The 20,189-nt window shown below is 43.6% G+C and overlaps 1 protein-coding gene across 3 annotated transcripts in view; it reads right to left on the reverse strand.

The window, feature by feature from the left end:
- Nucleotides 1–20,189, reverse strand: part of nxn (nucleoredoxin) — a 66,372-nt gene that overhangs the window by 27,539 nt on the left and 18,644 nt on the right. The window contains exon 1 of one of the 3 annotated variants that reach the window (XM_037084794.1): nt 5,211–5,327. The exons of 1 other annotated variant lie outside the window; for it this stretch is intronic. Coding sequence is in view for 1 of the 2 variants with exons in the window: in XM_037084777.1 (XP_036940672.1) it covers nt 18–44 (27 nt within the window). In the remaining variant the exon portion in view is untranslated. Of the gene's footprint in view, nt 1–17; nt 60–5,210; nt 5,328–20,189 lie in introns of those variants that run through there. One more of the 3 variants, XM_037084777.1, reaches the window with a different exon arrangement.

Raw genomic sequence — 20,189 nt, forward strand, 5'->3', positions numbered from 1 at the left:
CCGGCTCTATCAGTTACCTCCGCGTGACCCTCTGAGACTGGCATCGTACACTCCCAGTGATCGGCCAACTCATGACCTGGAAAGCCCGGTGCATTTTTTCGCAGTTATTTTTCACAATGTGAGCCAAAAAGTTAATGCAACACACACTCTCTCTCAACTGTAATCCAACACGATACGGGATGATTGTGGTCAGAAACCGTTAACGTCAGAAAAAAAACACTTTGTATAGCCTCATTAAGTCTGCGTGCTTGGGGAATCTCAGTCCATTACATATTAATATTGAGACAAAACACACATTAGAAATGAGTCTTTCAGCACAACTTGATTTTTACGCACATGCCTTTTACACTTATTGCTCAATTAGCGACACTCTGCAAACAGACCCACAGCGCCCCGCATTAATTCTTCCCATAAGCCTCCACATTACTATTTCTCCGGTTCCCCCTCCGGTTTCCTGGAGTGCCGGCGGACGAGGGGGGGGGGGTTGGGTGTCGGGTTTAGACAGCTTCCCTATCGCGACCTCTGTTTGACCTCGCATTTAACTCCCACCACTCCTCCTCGTGCTGGAGCCCTGGGAAGTCTCCTGGAGCCGTGGCTCAATCCCCGATTCCCATCACAACACAACACATTAATATTTATGGAAATTTGAAGGGGAACATTTCAGACACATTATCAGCGTTTTGTGCATAATCAGGGCAGCGCTGAATTCTACGCACGGCAATCAAGCCAACAGATCTCCACATTTAGGCGGCTCCATTATGGGTTTTTTTTTCCTCTCTCTCTCTCTCTCTCTCTTTCTGCACTCACACTTTTTAACCAATCTTCTTGTGAGAAAATAAACTGCACGCATGCAATTGCAGTATGAAACTGATTCATAATGGCGTTCAAATGGTGACTGTATCACTGCATCCTGGCATTAGTTGAGAGAGGCAAACCAGACAACTGCCGACGCACAAAACACAGACTACATGCCAAACAAAGGCGCCTTTAGACTGTCACACTGTGCGAGACTGATCTAATAATGTCTCGGGGCTCATGCTTTGAATATGTGGCAATTCAATGAATGAGATTTGACTACAGTGCTGGCATCATCTTCGCTTTCATAAACCTCAAAACAGCCAGAGGAGGAGATGGTGAGAGTGGTCGCAGCAAGACAAAAAGAGGGATATATTCATATTAGAGCTCGGCCCAGTATATCGCTTGGTCGATTTTAGCCTGTAGCAATGTAGGATTTCTGTCCTAAATCACACAGAAACATTTGTGACGCAGCCTCTCTGGGTTCAGACCTCAGTGGAAGTGTCTCACAGCACGATCAGTTTGACTAACGTCCAAGGATTTCAGCATGTTTCTCTCGTGATTTTTCAGTGCAAACGGGCCGTAACACCACTGAGGGATTTTACCGTCATCCTAAAAAAAAGAAAAAAAAAAGAAAAAAAAGAAAGCAGGATAGTCAATTTAGATCTGGAATTATAGTTCCGAACACTTCCAATAAAGCTTGATATACACAATAAGTGCCTTGATGTTGAAACCCTGTGTACTTGGCAGGGTAGTGTATATTTTTGGTCCAATCTTACCCTCCACAGGCAGCGAGGAGCCTCATAAATCACAATGACACCCTGCGTCTGGTCTGCCTCATAAAACAACAGACTTCTAACAGAGGTAGCACTCAGCATGTGAACATACACACAAACAAACACACACACATATATTTTTTTCTCTCTATATATAGCCTTATGAGCGTCATGACATCCGGAAAAATAAGAGTCCAACTTCTCACAAAATCTTCAAATCTCCCAAACCTGCCTTCTGCTCCACAAACGTCTCCCATTTCCTGAGGGTAAGTGAGATTCTTACTCTTCCTGCCCATTACCTGAGCAACATGCAGCTCTACAGTGACATTTGGTTACATGGTGACACATTATATCCATCCATTAGCCCGTTTCCTCCTCTAGTCTTACGCTCATTAAAAGTCACATCTGTTTTGCCGGCCCCTGTGCATTTTATAGCCGAGCTGTACATCTGGACCCCTCTCGTATCTCTCAGAAAACGCCCCCCACACACACACACTCCACGCACGCCTTTCTCTCGGCTTATCCCACCCCCGCCGCCCCTTCTGACACTTTTCACAGCAGCGGCGACAGACTCAGACTCCCATAAGCTCCCTGTCCAACAGAATCAGCCAGAATTGGCCGGTTGAAGAGACTCTTGGGTGCAGATTTAATTTCATCCAGATTAAATGTGGCACGGACACATCATACAAATCAAATATCCATCAAGTCCGGGGCCACATGTCTTTGGGAAAAACCTTGAATACAGGCACACACCAAAACATACCTGCTTATGTGGCATTATCAATGAAATGCAACTTAATTAAGGTCTATAATTCATGCAGGTGAACATCTGAAAAATGTCCTTACACTTTATCTCGACTCCAACAATTTAATTGGGACATTGGGGATAGCATTTCCCTCGATTTACAACAACTACAGAGTGTCTTACAAAACAGGATAAAAACAAAAGCCAGCAGATAAACAAAGACAGAAATAAAAATTCAATTGCGAGGAGACAGACGGGCTCGGAACAGCAATAAAACACAACAGATAAAAGGACATTGTAAAAACGCTTCCCTGTACAACTGTGTCTTTGTGGAGATGCTACTGATCTGGCTCGCCTCAGCTCGGGCAGATTGCGAGAGCCTCGACAGCAAAAGACCAGGTCACCTTTTGTAACGTGCAGAGTCCTTGGAACAACCTGTAGCGCTCTGCCAGAAGACCCGAGGCTACGCTTCACCCCCTCGTAAGTAGTTTAAAAAAAAAAAAAAAGGTCTGATGTGCAGCTGGGAGCCAAACTCCTGCTGAGCCTCAAAATAAACATCCATCAATTTTCGAGATACTTAAGGTCAGGACTGTGGTGGCAGCACGGCAAGTGAAGAGTAATTTTTTTTTTCTCCTCTCACAACTTCCTCCAGTTTCTCTTCACGAGTACTGATGAGAGACCGGAGGGATGGGGGTGCCTGAACCACCTCGACTGGCTCCGTTCAACAGACTGAAGCAACGTCTTGATGTCCTGACACCTTCGATGAAAAAGACTTCTTCAGGACGCATCATCCCACTTGTTGCAGACACAATCTTAAATTAAGATAGGAACTGCTCGAAGGAAAGTGAGAGAATGTTTGAACTCAATTTGTTTTCATTTAGGTGTTTTTAGTTATCATAGGATGAGATATTTGGGAAGCAGCAGCACTCGCTCAAAGCCGTCACGTGGCGTCTCATTGTACAGACACTACATATAGTAGTGCTGTCATCTGTGAAATCAACTTGTCAGTTCTCATCCCTGCTGCAAGTTTCAGGCATGGTTTCAGCGCCAAGACACTAAAGGTATGGATAAGATTGGAGTCGCACTGTATAATTCCAGCAGACAGGGAAATTTGTGGTCCTCAACGATTCTGGTTCTGGAAAATCCCTCTTTGTCAGTCCCCCGAGCTTGAGGTACAGGTCAATATCAGCAAAAGCCAGCTCTCTGTTTTTGGCTTTAAAAAGGTTCTGTTGCCTGGTTTAGCCTATTAACTACAAACTATAGAGCTGCAACTCATTATAATTTTCATTATCTATTAATCTGCTTATTATTTTCTCAATATATGAATCATTTGTCTAAAAATTTCAGAAAATGGTGCAAAATTACTAGCAGAATTACACAAGAGCTACAGATTTCAGGCTTTATGAGGTCAGAACAAGTGAATTCTTGTTACTTCTACTTTAAATGCTTCAAAGATTATCAAGACTTGTTCCGATTTCCTCTCAGTGGACTGGATCAATAGCACCACGGATGGTCAATTTCAAAAACCAAATGCACAACATTTAGGTTCATTTCTGTCCTTCCATGCACCAAAGTCCAAAGTCTACTTTGTTGCGGTCGTCAAAGACTCTAAACTGAGCCGAAACAGTTACGCTGCTGACAAACGATCTCCCCTCTAGGTCCACTAAGTGACTCCTCTTTTAGAGCTTTTGATCACATCACATAATCTCCTCCAGCTGATCCGCCTGCAGAACACGTGTGACATGATCCAAAAACTCCAGAACAGCTCCTAAAATTTCATCAACTACTGCTTCTAACTGCAAGAATCCGGGGTTGAAGAAAACAAGCTTCGACAACTTAAAAATCCCAGATTGGAAAAACTTTCTGCTCAGAGACAAACAGTCCCTGCCCACAACTAAATCACTATAAACAACAAATGTAATGCGAGAAAACGAAGATGATGAAGATGTTTATCTCGATGGATTATGTATCTCAAACAACTTTCTTGTCTCTGCGGGCCCGTGTTCAGTGAATGTCCTGCAAAGAAAACCGACCTCGAATCTCATAGTATGATTTGGAGAATGTTTAGCGGAAAAGTAAAACATTACATTTGTAGCTAACTGGTGAAAAAAAAAAAAAACACGCAAAAAAACCAAACAAAACACCAGCATAGCTTTGAATTTCAGTAGCATTAGGAGCTAATCATATAATGGCTCGCAGGCAGAGAGTGCTGCTAATGATACTGTAGCAACAGCTACGTTTCTGTCCTGGAAGGCTGACGGATCACGGCAAAGTACATAAACAGCAGTCGGGAGAGTTTGGTTAATATATGACCCGTGTCGCTTTACTTCGAGGAGCTGACACAATTTACGAGCGCGCTCTGCTGTCAGATGCGGTGTGGTCGGATGCGGTGAAACTCAGGGAACGACTACACACTACAGAAAAGAACGGCTACAAAACAACATATGCATCGTGCAGCCTGTCCTGCACGATTCATCTGAAAACCTCGCATGAGCGCCGTTAAGTCATCGACAGTTAGCTGCTGCTGAACTGTATCGTGAGGGTTTTATAAATCGCAATCAAACATCTAAGGACAAGCGGCGAGACACCCGATGAAAGACGGCTAGAACAGACGGGCAGACAGAGGAGGGCGAGAGACGTGAGTGTCAATTTTCAGGGTCACGTCCCCCCTCGGCGGAGGGCTGATCCTCAAGGCAGAGCGCGGGTTCAGAGTTCAAGCCTTTAATAGCCCCGCTGAAACAGCACGGCCTTCAAGTCGTCCGCTCGCACCTAACCTCCGTGCGACCCCTGATCCTCGCTGACACCAACGTCTCAGCTTTTAAACTGAGACAGAAAAGAAAAGAAAAAAAAAAACAACTTCCCTCCACTTTTACCGGGATTTGTCCTGTACACACCTGTGAAGACTCTCGGACGGTAAAGCAGCCAAGAATAAAAGCACAGCTACAGCTTTCTTTTCCACCCCTCCCTTGATTCTTTGAGATAAAGTGAGCCGTCCAGCGTCTGCACTTGAAGCTTCCCCTGCATCAAAAACACCGAGCGGCATCAGAGGAGAGTGTGTGCGCTCGGCGGTGTGTTTGTAATTCAGCTCCACAAGCCTGACAGACGGATCTGAGGCCTCCCACGGATGCAGGCAGAGGTCACCGGCACTCGCTAAGCCTCGGCTTCCTACGGATTCTTCTGATATCTCATTTCAGCAGTTCGGGGGGCTTCTTTGGACGACCTTATGGAATCCTCGACACGTCTCCTTTATTTCATTTTCGTTTTACTGTTAGAAGCCTGGAAATGCTTGATCAGCAGCAATTAAATACTGTATCAGTGTGACAACGAGAAGGAAATGATGCGCTTGACATGGATTTAATTCAGGAAATGTTTGGCAAGTGTCTTTCGACGGATGAGCCAAAAGGACGTATCTGATTTCTTGTTTCTAACGTAACTCACCATTTAAATTCCGGCAGCTCGATGCGCCGGTGCTGTGAGAGTTCAAACACGTGGCTCAGTTTGAACAAGTCCGTCACAATGTAGAGTGAACACAAGAGCAGTCGCGAGGAGGAAATGGTCAGAAATAAAGTAAAGATCAAGCTGGAGGACGTGTGTTGTTCAGGCGACAGGAGAAGCAAAGCCTTTTCATCTGTTTGACATTCACAATTACTTTTACGCGTACGTCTGATAAATGTTGTGCTGCACGGTGATAATTTATGCTGCATTCACTTGTAACGGGATTTGCCGGTGGCACCAGTTCAGAAACCGACATTCACGCCGACTTCACGCCGTGTTTAGTCAGCTGTGTGCAGACGGGACAGGAGTGCTTGAACTTCTCTCTCCGTGTTCTCTCATTTCATTCTTATTTGTAGACATTCTCATGTGAACAACACTATGAATGTCTTCCAGATGACGCTGCCTCTAAATGTGCTCCTTCATCTCTACATGTCACGTCTGCTCCACGCTCTGACGGCCAGATTTTCCCTTCGCCTTCCAGCACGACTGCTCAGAACAACTATTAACACTTCATCGTTGTACAAACCAGCTCTTCACTGGTAGAAAGCTAGATGCGGTGCAAGTAGGGAATATTCTTATTACTGATTAATGCTCCTTTATTTTTAAGTCTCAAATACTGAGGCTTTGGGATTGTTGGTCAGGTTGGTGGCCACCTGAAAGCATCAATATTTGATGAACGGGAAGGAGACCTAAAAATCAACCATCTTACAAAATCTGCAGATGAATAGATTCATCATTTATGCTATAAAATGTCTAGAAACTGTGGAAAATGCTCATTCAAAAACCAAAAGACTCTTTCGTTTTACTATCATAACATTTAAGCTGGAACCAGTAAAGATTCATCATTTTTGGCTTGAAACTTCCTTCGACCAATCATCCTTTTCAGTGAGAACCATCAAATACGTGACGATACTTCGGCAATTCATTCAAATATCCTGAAGCGTGCTTTCTCTCATGTGTAATGTATCGTTTTCCTCGCATTTAAACAATGTCCCTGTAACTCTGAACTGTGTAAAAATGACTGGTTATCAATTTTCAGCTCTAAATGCAGCCTGCACGTTCTCTCACGAGCCGGTAGCAGCTCTCTCTGCAATTAACACCGGAGCTTCTGATCACACGTATGTCAGCTGGCGCCAATAGCTGCCGTCCTCATTTCCCCCACAAATCAAGCTTCACACTCAATATATATAAGGTTCTAATTAAAACTGATTTCTGAGCAGTTCGTGGATATATGAATGACTGCAGCTCCGTGGAGACATGATTACCTTGGTTGAAATGTCGAGACTTTCTGTTTATAATTACTGTCCATCTCCAGTGTTTTAAACATTTCAGGCTGAAAGGCAGAGCGAAGCCGACCTTGGGATCTGTAATCACGTTTAACATTTAAAAAGGGGGTAAAACTCTTAAAGCCTGCCAATAATCAGGATGATAGTAACAAAAAACATGATGCAGCTTTGTGTTTTTAAAAATTGGTTCATTCCTTTATAGAAAGAGCAACAAAGGGGCGGCAAACATGAGCTGGAACAACGGATCTTTATCTGCATGTTCGTAGTCGAAAGCTCTTGCGAAAGCACAATACGTGTCAAACAAATACATCCAGAGCGGAAATTAATAACAGGACTCCACCGCTTCCATACTATACGCTTCAGAACATTAGCTCACGGGGACCTTTGTGAGTAGAAAAATGGAGTCTGGTTCAAAGTGTGGGGAAGGGATGTCCTTTAGTGCCTGGACTTCCTCCAACAGTTCACTGGACTCTGCCACAGGAAACCTGCACACATAACTGCAGCCAGAAGCAAAACGAAAGAGGTGGAAGAAGAGATGAACCACGAATGACTCCTCTTGAGCTGCTTGTACAAGAAATATAAACCGTATCTGTTCTATCATCATCGGTGCGTCTTGCGTAAGGAAATATGATTAAACCAAATTTCCTAAGAGCATTAAAAAAAAAAAAAAAAAAAAAGAGAACAGTGACATTCTCCAAACAGGAAGACCCTGAACGCATCATTGCCCCATACTGGTCTTGAAAAGCTGTCCAGGGAAACGTGATTAATGTTTTCCACCCACTCAGGAGGAGGAAGTCCCAGGAGATTTGGACTTTTCAAAAGTAGTCAAGTTCAGTAATAGGCTAACATTAAACTGAGGAATCCACTGCCAAGGAAGAAGGGCCTTCCCATTAATATGAGTCATGGAAGACCACAAGCAGTGGTCATAAAAATGCAACAGCCAAGAGCAAATTAAACGGCACAACAAGGAAAAGGAATTAAACGGTTTTCCGTGCAATTGGGGAGGGGGGGGAAAAAAAGACAATCGCCAGCTTATTTTATCGTCTTCATTAGACCAGATGTTCCAGCGTCATCCCTGATCCTGACAGCTCGGACTGACCTCCGCACACAGACAAAGAGGACACACATGGGTGAGGTGCAGCTCTCCCTGCGTCTGTGGCAGCCTGGAATGTGCTGTGGGTTTACTGGGTTTATAAATAACCGTCAGAAACAGGCAGACACAAAAGGCGCTGCTGTTCTAGGCTGGACCACTCTCACGTAGCTGCCTCTCCACCCTCCTGGTTACTACCAGCGTCTCACCGGAGCAGTTAGCACCAGTGCAAGACCCACCCAGCCAGCCCGCCTGCACGAGTGTATCCCTGCAGCTCCTGCATCACCAGGAAAGAATAGTCAAAGCAGCCTTTAAGGGCAAACAAGGTGGTAGTGTGTGTGTGAGTGGGGGGTGTAGGTTAAGCAAAGGAGGGGGGAGATATAGTTAATAAAATTCAATTATGGCTGCAACGTCAATTATTTTCTTTAAGTGGTTTTTAACCATTTGTCTATTAGCTTATTTTAGCTAACTTCAAGCATCAATCCAGTGCTTTAAGCTAAAGAAGGACGTTAGCCTACTTTTTCTCTCTTTTTCAACCACAATACCTAAGGAATAGTTCGAATAGTTATCCAAAACAACTCTCCATTAGCGTATCCAAGCTAACGTACAGTTAATCTGATGCATTAAGCTAATGACATTAGGGACGCAAACCCCTTATTAGCTTTTTTTAGCTAGATTCAATTGTAAAGCCGCTGCTTTAAGCTAACTAAGGATGTTGGCCTACTTTCGTCCATCTTTTTCAACCGTTCAACCATCTATTTGCTCTCCAACTTCAACCATCAAACCATCAAACATGGACTAATCGATTGGTTTGAGCCAACAGATTGTTGCTTTTATTGACCTTTAACAACCATTTAAATACCTTAAGCTAACTATTTCAACCACTAAGGCTATATATTAACTTTAGCTTTAAGCATCAATCCCTTGATTTATGCTAACTAGATCTATCAGATTGTTGCTTTTGTTGATCTATTATAACCATTTGTCAATACTTATTATCCCTTGCTACAGAGAACTATTTTAACCAGTCATCTGTTAGCTTATTTTAGCAAACTTTAAATGTCTATTCTTTGCTATTGATTTATTACTTTTAAAATTTAAACCACTTATGCTTTTAGCTTGCTACGGTTAGCTAAACTACAGTTAGGTCAGTGTGAATGGGGAGATTTAGTTTATTTCACTTTGTCAAGGACGAAGCAACAAAAGTATTAACTTCAAAACATGAATAAATATATATTTTAGGCCAACATAACGCAATTTAAGCACCAGTCTATGTCCATCTACAGTGAGAGCCTCTCTGCAGGTAAAACCTTGCTAACTTTTTTGTGCACCTTCAATTGCAACATGTTGTCTACAGGTCTTACACGTGTTTTGGTGGGAACGTATTTTCTTGATCTAACTGCAATTTATATATTTTTCTAAACATTTTTTCGCAGTTTTTCCTTCCACACACCTGCCGAAGAACCCCCCGGGGTACAGAGCGGTACAACCCATCTGACTGGGACCAAACTGACAGACAACATATCAACTTAAACAGCAATAAGGTAGCTTCAGAAATAATGAGACAATGTGGCTGTAAGGATGTGGCTGCGTAGCATAATGGCATGAAAAGTGGCAGGCAGTCCTTTTTGAAAAAGCAGAGAGTGCTTCTGTGCAAAAAAAAAAACAAAAAAAACAAAACTATTCGGTGTGCCAGAGCCGATAGGAACAGATTATGACGAGAATCAATCCGTGCTGCCACATTACAGCCTTCATCCCTTTTCTCCTGGTTGCTGGGGAGCAGGAGCCTGCTGCTGTCTGCGCCTGGAGCTCGACCAAGATAGAAATCAGCCTGGTTTTTATCTCTCAGTCCTCTCGTCACCTTTTCAGTCCTCCCCTCTTTCCCTCCTCCTCCACCCTTTTTTTTTCTTCCTTTTTTAAATGAAGGACAGTAATGGTATGCATTGAGGTCGTCTGAGAGGCGGGGAACGGGGGAGGAGGGGGTGAAAAGGTGATAGGCTGCACAATAGCCAGTCACACTGCATTTAACTGCTTTTCTCCGACACACAGTAGAAAATGGAAAGTGAGGAGTGCTGGACAATATGTCCTTATGTATGTCCTGTTGTACGCGCTGTGGAAAATTGGATTGTGATGCCGATTCTACTCTCCGTTATTTGTCAGTGACACATTTTTCGCTCAAAAAAACACCACAAAGAAAATACATCATCCGAAACCAGCTCTGTTTTCCCTGGCCAGGAGGCAGGGTTCCTCTCCTTATAGGGCGCTACCAGAGAGATGAGGAAAAACAACGAAAAACTGAAATTAAATGCGTCTGTGTCAAATTTATCATGTCTGTTAACACCTCGCTCCAACTCTGTCCCTCCTACAGACTCCAACTATCCATTTCAGTCACAGACCTTGAAGGAGAACAACCAATCATTTAGAAATACACCTTAAAAATGCTGACTTCTTCGACATTTAGCTGTTTTTTTTTGAGAGGACAACATAATGTTTTCTGCACTGGCTGGAGGACATGGAGTTTGTAAGGTAATATGTTTTTTGAGGGGAACATTTCCTGGCAGCGATTTCCATTTTCCCCTGTGGGTGTGATGTGATTGACAGAGAGTGTGGTGCAGTTGTGTTACACGCACGGATGTGAAAAATACTCAACTTTGGGAAATTGAAATAAGAATACAACAATGCAACGGGGAGGAAACTCTCGAAAGCCAAACCTCGTTGTTTGATTTGATGGATCATGTTCCTCTGGCAATGTTCATATTTGTCATGGCTCTTTTTCATACAACATAGATAAATCAATAAGAGGTGACGGCTTCCTCTGAGAGGAGGAGAATACAGGCTCCATATTGTTCAGTGCCTCTCATTTCAAGCTTACCAATTTTGATAAATGATTACTTCGCCAAGGAGGTTATGTTTGGCTCGTGTCCATTTGTTGGTTGGCAACCCAATCGTCAATATAAATGTTTTGTTATGTTGAATATTCTGTTTCTGTCTTGCTGTGTTCATGCACTGCTTAGGTTTAGACACAAAATCCACTTAGTTGGGGTTTGGAAAGAAATGCATGTTTTGGTGGCCAAAAATAGGCGCATTTTTTGGCCACAAAGTAAGCTGGAAATGTACCCAGGTGTCCTTAAAAATATCCAGTCTGTGACTCAAACTGCGGTCAGTTGTTTGGCAGCCTTGTGGGCTTGTTATAACGCCACCATCTTCCCTTCCACCTGCTGATGTGAAAGGTGGCTAATAAGCATTTAACGTGAAGGTGATATGCCACATTTGGTACAAATACCAGCCCTGGACGTAGCTGTGGTTTGCAGAAATGTGTGAACATCATATCTTGGCGACTGGACTGTTGGTGGTCGGTTGGTTTCGGCCCAGAATAGATCCCCTTCACTTGGTGTGGATCTGGGGATGGGTCTAGGAAGTTTTCCTAACTTTCTTTAACACTGAAAAGGGGAATTTCTGGTAATTTCTAAGGGAGTAACACATATCTGATGAAAAAAAGGTAATATATTTAGATGTCTGGTGGGCACAATTTGATGCGGATCCAAATAAAAATGTGGATCTAACATTTAATCATATCTTATTTGATACTGGATTAGGTTTGATTGAATTAAAGGCAGCTGTTGAGCACAGGTGTAGGTATACACTCTACTGAGTGCCATTCTAGTTGTTAGAGGGATTCAGTGAGAAAATATCCAATTAATTGTTCCTTCCAGTTTATCAGATTTGTTAAGAGGAATAAAGTTGTCCTTAAATGTTCTCCTTCGCTCTCACAGCCCCTGTGTGGTTGCTGTGGCCCGCTCTTGAACTTTTACAGGCCCATTCAAAGCATTAACGTCAGTGTTTAGCAAGATGCAGAGTGTCTACAGCTGCTCGATGTAGAGCGGATCTAATTAAATGCTGTTCCACATTAACAGGATTGAGCGAACCTACAGATTTCTGCCTGCTCCCTCCGGCCTGTGAGTGGCACTCGGTGTAATGCATACGAGCAGAAACCGGATGAAGAGCTTCCTGGCATATACACACACATCCTGCCAGACACAAGCGAAACCGACATCCGTACATGATGATGACCAGCGCGCATTGTGCCTTGGGGTGGTGGAACATGGCGGCGCCGCTACGGTCGCACAATGGGCAAAAAGTGGATGGATCGTCACAGTGAAGCTGCTTTTCAAGGCTTAGGGTTTTTTTTTTTTATGTAGCCCTGGGCGATATCTAGAGGTGTAACCTGTAATGTCACTCTCAATCTCAGTCTCAGTCTAATTACAGGTTTAGCGCTACCTCACTCATCTGGATTGAAGTTAATATATTCCGTCTTTGCCTGCAGTCATTTTGTTGTCACTGGGCTTTAGGGCTTTGGATCAAAACCCATGTAGCTCATGTTTTGCTCTGATTGCTGCCAAATACCAACCAGGAAACTGTGGTCTGTCAAACCCATAGTACATGTGGTGGCCTAAAGAGAACACTGTTTGTATGTGGCCGCATTTCCCAACGTAAACCAGCTGAATCTGAGCGCTGAATGGCGGTTTGTTCATATCGAACGAAGCGCGTCTCGGTGAGAGCGGACGACGAGCTACGTGCTAATTAATTGGCATCGACAACAACTCTGCAGACTCCGACTCCACATCTTCTACTGGTGTCCAGCTGGAGAACTTGACAGTCTGAACATACAAAATAAAAAAGTATGACGATATCCGAGCTGAGAGCTTTCAGATATAAACAACAGGCCGGTGTCCTTACAAATATGTGAGCTCCGCAGCACGATCTGCTCTCTCGGCTCTCTGTTTATGCGCTCACTCACATTTGTTGAGACAACAGAAACGACTGGTTGAGATCGCGGCGGTCGCTGCTTCACATGACTGACTGCAATGACCGCGCTTGCTCAAATAATATTTATAATTTCTGGCAGATAACCTACCACGAGCAGACCGCACAGCCTGCTCTGTGCTGCTGCACGTCACTCCAGCTCACCTCAAAATTTATAGACCTGAAACATTTCCTGCTATTTCATTTATCCCCTATATCATAACAGCCCACTTAGAAACAGCTTGAATTCACTCCGACTCTCATAGGGTGAGTAGAACAAGATACGTAGAGGAAATGGCCACCGAGGTCCTGACGTTAACAATCTTCACATTATTTTTATGGTATCATGACAGTGATAACTGCAATGTGCAGCCTGAGGCATGCCTGAAGTACGCAACCATGAATGTACTCAGTAAAAATAAACCAAACCCATGCTGTTACCATGCTACCGTTAAAAATAAATAAATAAATAAAACTGTGGTTTGTTGGCTTGTGCAGAAACTTAAAATCCAAATAGGCCCAGCAGTGATCAAGAGACTCTAATTTAGCCTTTACATCCCACAACAAACAGTTTGTGCTGTGTGACACAGAAATACAATTATTTGCTACTTTTACTTCCTTACAATTAGTAGCTCTAAAGCATAGAGTAAAGTTAAGAATCGCCACCTATTGAATTCACACTCAAAACAAACAGAGGGCAACATATCACCATGAAACTGCCATCTGTACCTGCTGTCGGCTAGTTAGCTTGGTTAGCCGTGAATCTAGTGGTCTGAACTTGGGACTGTCAGTGTCAACACTGCTAGCACAGTAGCTTTGAATTGGGAGAGGCCAAAGCTAACTGGTTAGCATGCAAACTTCAGTAGCCACTTCTGCAACATGCATCATAGACTTCCTAACGTCAAACCTGTAAATTGTTCACATTGTAAATTGGTTCGTTTTTTTGAATGTTTTCCACCTTTAAGCCTAAAGAAGACGAACGAAAACATGGCCTCCGTCACTTCTCGCTGTGTGCGTGTCAACACTTGAGGATATATTGTGAGAACGAGATGGTTTTGTGCTGACCAGCACATCTTTTATTAGCATCTGTATTCTTGGAGGCAAAATATGTAGAGAAGAGAGCTCCCAGAGGCTACAACAAAAGTCTTGTAATGGCTAATCCTGTGTACATTTTTAACTGGTTCTCCAGGTTCTCAGTTGGCAATCGTTATCAACTTCTATTGCTAACAATTGCCCAAAACTGTAGCCTACAAGACTTTAAAATCAAGGCCCAACATCCGAAAAGCATTGATAGGTTTGTCAAGTTTGATCTCTTCTGGTGCTGGTGTTTTTTTTCATACTTTTCATGTACCAAAGTGTTGATCACAGTGGTGCCAGACAAAAAAGCAAGTGGAGAATCATCATCTGGAGACCAAGTACATCTGCACTTTCAGGCAATCCAATCACACGTTGTTGAGACGTATAGCTCTGGATCATTTTATGTGATTGGCAACTGGGCATGTGAACGCTGTACCCAGCTTTTTTGTTGATGAGTCCTTTTGTCTCTGGTAAGAAATGAATCTGGGAAGCAGTTCTGCGACATGATCGTGTTCCCAGAGGAATACAATGTTCACTTGTGGCGCCAGATCAGTCTTGGGTGGTCCGGCCAAGTGAGCGGCAAATGGACCAGACTGGACTGGTTCAGCCCAGATTGGACTTTTGTAGGGGACACTTTCTTTTTTTCCCTCCAACGCATTTCCCTCCTGTGAAATGACAGACCTGACAATGCTGCCATTTTTTCATTTTTAATGAGCTCACAAGCATCTTGAATCGCCTTTCTGTTTCCACGGGGAGATTCAGTCAGCAGTTTTCATACATCATACGACAAAAACAAACGGCAAAAAAAAAGACAAGTCTCTGGCCTACATGGAATTACCGTGGAATATGAAGACAAAAGGGACATGATGCAATGCTGCTTTTTATAATTGATTCTGTTCCACAGTCCATTCGATAATGGTCTACAGAAATCCAATAACCGCTAATTGCTCCTCCAAACATGAGCACTTGGCTCGTAATGACTCCACGTCTTTCACACACTGTCAATTTTTTCTTATGTCTCTATAACTACAGCTCATCTCGCGCTTCAACCCTGTAATGAATTCACAGCATGGCGGTCCTCCCTTCTTTAGATCCTAATCATTAAGTGAAGTAATTGCCCAAGATTGCTCAGGGTCCACTCGGCCATTTGAAGCCCACCAGTCTGGTCCCTTAGCAACAGAGATCTGCAGCCCGAAGATGATTTCCTGCGTCAGTCAAATTGCAATCAGAGCTTCAGCCGCTATGAGAGCACCTATTCTCGACAGCTGCACACATCCTGGTTTTAGGGATAAAATGCTTAATTTTATACTTATCTTAACCTATAATCTTGTCACTCTGCTCATGAATTGTATGTCAAACACAGCAGAAAAGAAGTGTCGCAGGCTGAGATTGGTTTCAAAATCACAACCTATTTTCCCTAATTTGGGGGGGGGGGGGCTAAAACGCACTCTGGACAGCAAAACATCTGTGTTGCCTTTCCTTCCATTCTCTGCGAAATCCTAACATCAAGAAAAAGGCATCGAGAGGTTTATTTGATTAATCCAAACAGCTGCTTAATTGCTGCAGCGCTGTGTACCATTAGGCCGTGATGAGCAGCACAGAGCCGGGCTTTAGAGGAGTGTAAAATAAAGCACACATCCTGGTCAAAGATCCCTTTCATTGTGCTAATGATATCTCAGGCTAAAGGAAAACCGCCTGGTAGAAAAAAAGATACTGTGAGGAGATTGGTGGAAGAAGCAGACAAACAGCAGGGTGTGACTGTTTCGGTCCAAAAATCTGTCCGCTGCGACTTAACGTTGGTGGAACCGCTGCACTTAAAATACAGCAGTTTAGTTTTTAAACAGCTGGAGGTTTAACACCGTTTCCTGTTGTTTGTGCTGCCATTTAAATGAACAGTTTCCTTTACGATCATCTACATAAAAGTGCTACGAACGAGTGCAACCACTGTTTTATATATTTGATATATCATGCTTTGCTTAAATCACCAGCACTGTAATCTTTATATGACTTTTAAAAAAAAAGAACATTACTTGGTAAAATGAACAAAACATTATTCCTGTCCAGACTTTTGAATGAGTTTTACATGTACATTATATAACATTAACCAACCATGACCATTGAGTTGTATTCTGTGTCCATTTTTAGAGGCAGTGCGGCGAAATCTTGCATCTGTGCGACCTACAAATAATGCAATCCAATCCACTTTATTTATATAGCACGATCTTAACAAACACATGGTTTCCAAATATAGCATATATCCCAGTAAGAAAAGTGAACACTTTTTATTCACAGTTTACACTAGTTGTTAACAATTTATGTTTTTTTTTTCCATTGTCTGGTTTTAGGATGTGCCGCAGTCTCCTTTTAAAATAATCATGGAAAATGACCTTCTTCTAAAACACTCCGTCACCTTGTGACTTCTTATGAAAACAAAACTATTACCAAAAGATTCATCAGTATTTCATCAGTGATGCATCGCATTGGATGGCAAAAAGCTTTCTTCTTCAACTTTGTGCTGGTGCTCCTAAAATTTTCATTAAGGAGCACCGGTGCTACCAGTGGAAGAAGCAAGTCTGGGGCCCTGTTATATCATACGTGCAGCCAAATATGGAAACTAAACTCCACATATTTTGGAAAGATTTTCCATTTTCCAGTTCATTTTTCTCCAAAACAAAAGACAATAATGAAGATAAATGTGTCCTGGGTTAATGTGAGTTTTATTACTGTTTGTTCTCTTTTACAAATACATCCATGTGTTCACGTCAGTTGAACGATGAAACGAGACCTTCATGCAACACTGTGGTTGAATGTTTAATATGATGTCATCTACCATCGTCCCACAGCGGTTCGTGGACTGATCCTAATCGTGACAATGCTGCTGGATTGTTTAGCCGTGAAGAGAAATGGGAAAGTCAACCCACCCCTGCAGCTGGAGGACGTGGCTGCTTTAAGGACACCGAAGTCACAAAGGGAGTGAGCAGTCTTGTTTGAGCGGGGACTTTATCAACGGTAATGGCCCATATTGAAATAAATCTCTGGAGCAGGAGCGTAGTATTGATGCTTAACAAGCCCTGTCAAGAGACGGCTTTGCATATATTGAGCAGCATTGTGGGAGCTGATGAGGCGCCGCTCCAGTACTCAGGAAGAACAGGGCTCGCATTCCCCCACTATATCCAAACACACATGTTCACAGATGGAAACTGGTTCTTGTGAATCACCTGAAAAACCCTGCTAATAATTAATACCATCTCAACAGCAATGCTGCCCTTAAGTACACCCGTAAAAGCCTATTAGCCCTGTGTATCAGTATGCTCTAATTGTTTGTTTGAAGTGGATATCTGGAGTGTCACTGCCTTTCAGGCCCTCCTCTCGTGCTCCCTCTCACTCAAACTGAGTGACAACAACGCTCGTCGCGGCCCGGGGGCAGAGGGCAGGGATCACTCAGAGAGGGCTGAAATGAAAAGAGCAGCCCTCGAACGGTTGGCACGGGCGAGCAGCCATGTTTTAAGTCCCCGTTACTCGCAGCACATCCCGGGGCTGCCGGCCGCCAAACCCCCGAGCCCGAGCGCCAGCCCTCCGCCCCTCAGCCGTCCGGCTCCCCAGCGCCTGGCCTTGATCTACAATTACCACCCGTCACTTGCCATTCCCTTGAAGAAAAGAGGCCGTTTGTTGCATGAGGGGATAAATGGGTGAATGATTACATTTTTAATCAAGCTGAAAGAATCTCTTCAGCGATAAAACGAGTGGAGGAAAGACCTACAGAACCCCCCGGTGTGATAACAAGCCTCACTGAGATGTCTGACCTTAACTACAACACATGGATATACATAGAGAAGGAATGTATACTGTACCACAAAAACTGCACCGACAGACTGTTGTCAGGCGACAATGAAGGAAAGTGACAGCATATTTTTTTAGAGGGGAAAACAACAAAGCGCTTCCTTCCTCTCTGCATCCTTCTGGTCTCTGTGTCGAGAGGTTGAACAGAGAGCGATATCAAAGCAGATTATAAACAATGCATGACAAACACACTGCATCCTGAAGTGGAGCCTACAGTGGTGTCCATCTCGCTGACCACAGATATAAAAAAAAAAAAACATTAAAAAAACAGCAGCCACCATCAGAAGTATAGCTATGGTCTTGATCACCTGTCGAAGGTGCCAGATGCAATCGAGGCGCACAAACAAAACAATAATGCGAGCAAAAAAACAAAATGGCCACCGCGCTCCAGCATGCAGCTTCTATCTATAATTCAGCATCTCTGGCGCTCGTGTACAAGTTTGAGTCAAGGTTTCAAAGCCAAAGTAACTTCCGTGTAAGCAGCTCTGCAGCATTTCCAAACATTTAAATTTGCAGCAGCTCTCAGCATGATTGGTTGATGCTGACAACACAGTGGGGTGCCTGGCCTATTGAGGGAGCTTGTTGCAGAGAGTAGGAAAAGGCTGGAGGAGGAGGAGGAGGAGGAGGAGGAGGAGGAGGAGGTGGAGGAGGAGGTGGAGGAGGAGAGTGTGTGTGTGTGTGTGTGGGGGGGGGGGGGGGGCGGTAAAGAGGATTACGAGGGGCCAGCGACGAGGGGGCTATTGTTAGAGCCTGAGAAAGTGTGCGGGAAGGGTAGCACACACTCTGGAAACGAACTCTAAACTCTGGCCGTCCAGATGAGTAACAGGAAGCAGTGAGATACAGGTTCACACAATAATGCACACTTCTAGCACATAATCACTGTAATTACTTTAATGCTCACATCTCAATCTCTGCTTGAGAAAGCATTTATGAAGACGGACGATTGGCAAAATGTGTCCAGCATGAAAAATATACACATCATGGGAGCAATGCAGTGTTCGAGGGAACTGCCCGTTTAGCATAATTTTGACCAAAGCAATTGGCTGCTGGAGTGTTTCCATTTTTCAGCGGCTGCGTTTTGGCAGGCTGAGATGACAGAGTGCTGCTCATCAGGGAAATGGCTGGGCAGGAGGATGTTGCTGAGAGGCAAAACCCACCATGTCTGTAAATGCAATTATCAAAAAAAGACCTTGAGCCGGGGCCACGAACGACGGATACGCGCCGCTATTAAAGCTCGACAAATTTGCGACAAAAGAAAAATCCAATACAATTCTGTTGCTGTTGCACATTAAAAAGGCCCTGAAAACACACTTTCTCAATCAGCTTCCTACAATGAGAAACTGGGGGTCTTTCATGAACACATGCTTTTCTGCCGAAGTTATGAAAAAAAGGTTTTGATCATTTCCCACGAGACGTTTCTGTCTGTGCTCATTTTCTGAGCTGCTCTCGCTGGTTTGAAGTGGGTTCGGCTCAGGTGGAAAAAAAGGGGACATCACATACTCCCGTGCACTGATTTGCATGGAAACGTGATGACAGGAGCACTGATTGATAAAAAGGTGTTTTCAGTGTCATCTTGCAATGAACACGAGCAGTGAAAAAAAACAAAAAAACATAGCCAAACGCAACAGAGACAACGTTTGAACATTCAGATGGAGCCCACGCTAGCCATCAGACTCACTGCTGGCCATTTGGTGGCAGGCATGACGGCCAAGAAGCAGAGAAGACATACTATGGGTACTTCAATACAGGGCTGAGCAATATTTCAATACTGTAATATGGGACTATATATTGTCTTAGATTATGGATATAAGTATTTGGGGGGGTGGCTTACGTGTTGTCTTAGTCCATTACACTAAATTGCTGTAACTTTCTGAATTTACCTCTGGCCAGTGTAAATCAAATATAAAGACAGTACACACACACACACACACACACACACACACACACACACACACACACACACACACACAGTCCTGAAGGAGCAGCTGATCACTGTTTAATATTAACTGAGGACTGTTTTTCTCTAAACTTTAACTTGATTGTCGCTTATTAAACCATGAATGTTCCTGTGGTGGACGAACAGGGCGACTTAAAGGGTAACTCCAACAAATTTCAAACTTAAAAGTGTGTTTACAGGACTTGGGGAGTTCTACTACAGAAGTGAAAAACTGCATAAATTTCTTCCACTGCTGTCACTCAGTGGCCAAGATGCATTGTGGATAATGTAGGCTCCAGACCTTGAAAAGCAGTCCAATAACTCGGTTGGACGAAATTAAGGAGAG

Source organism: Acanthopagrus latus, chromosome 2 (assembly GCF_904848185.1).
Source record: "Acanthopagrus latus isolate v.2019 chromosome 2, fAcaLat1.1, whole genome shotgun sequence".
NCBI lineage: Eukaryota > Metazoa > Chordata > Actinopteri > Spariformes > Sparidae > Acanthopagrus > Acanthopagrus latus.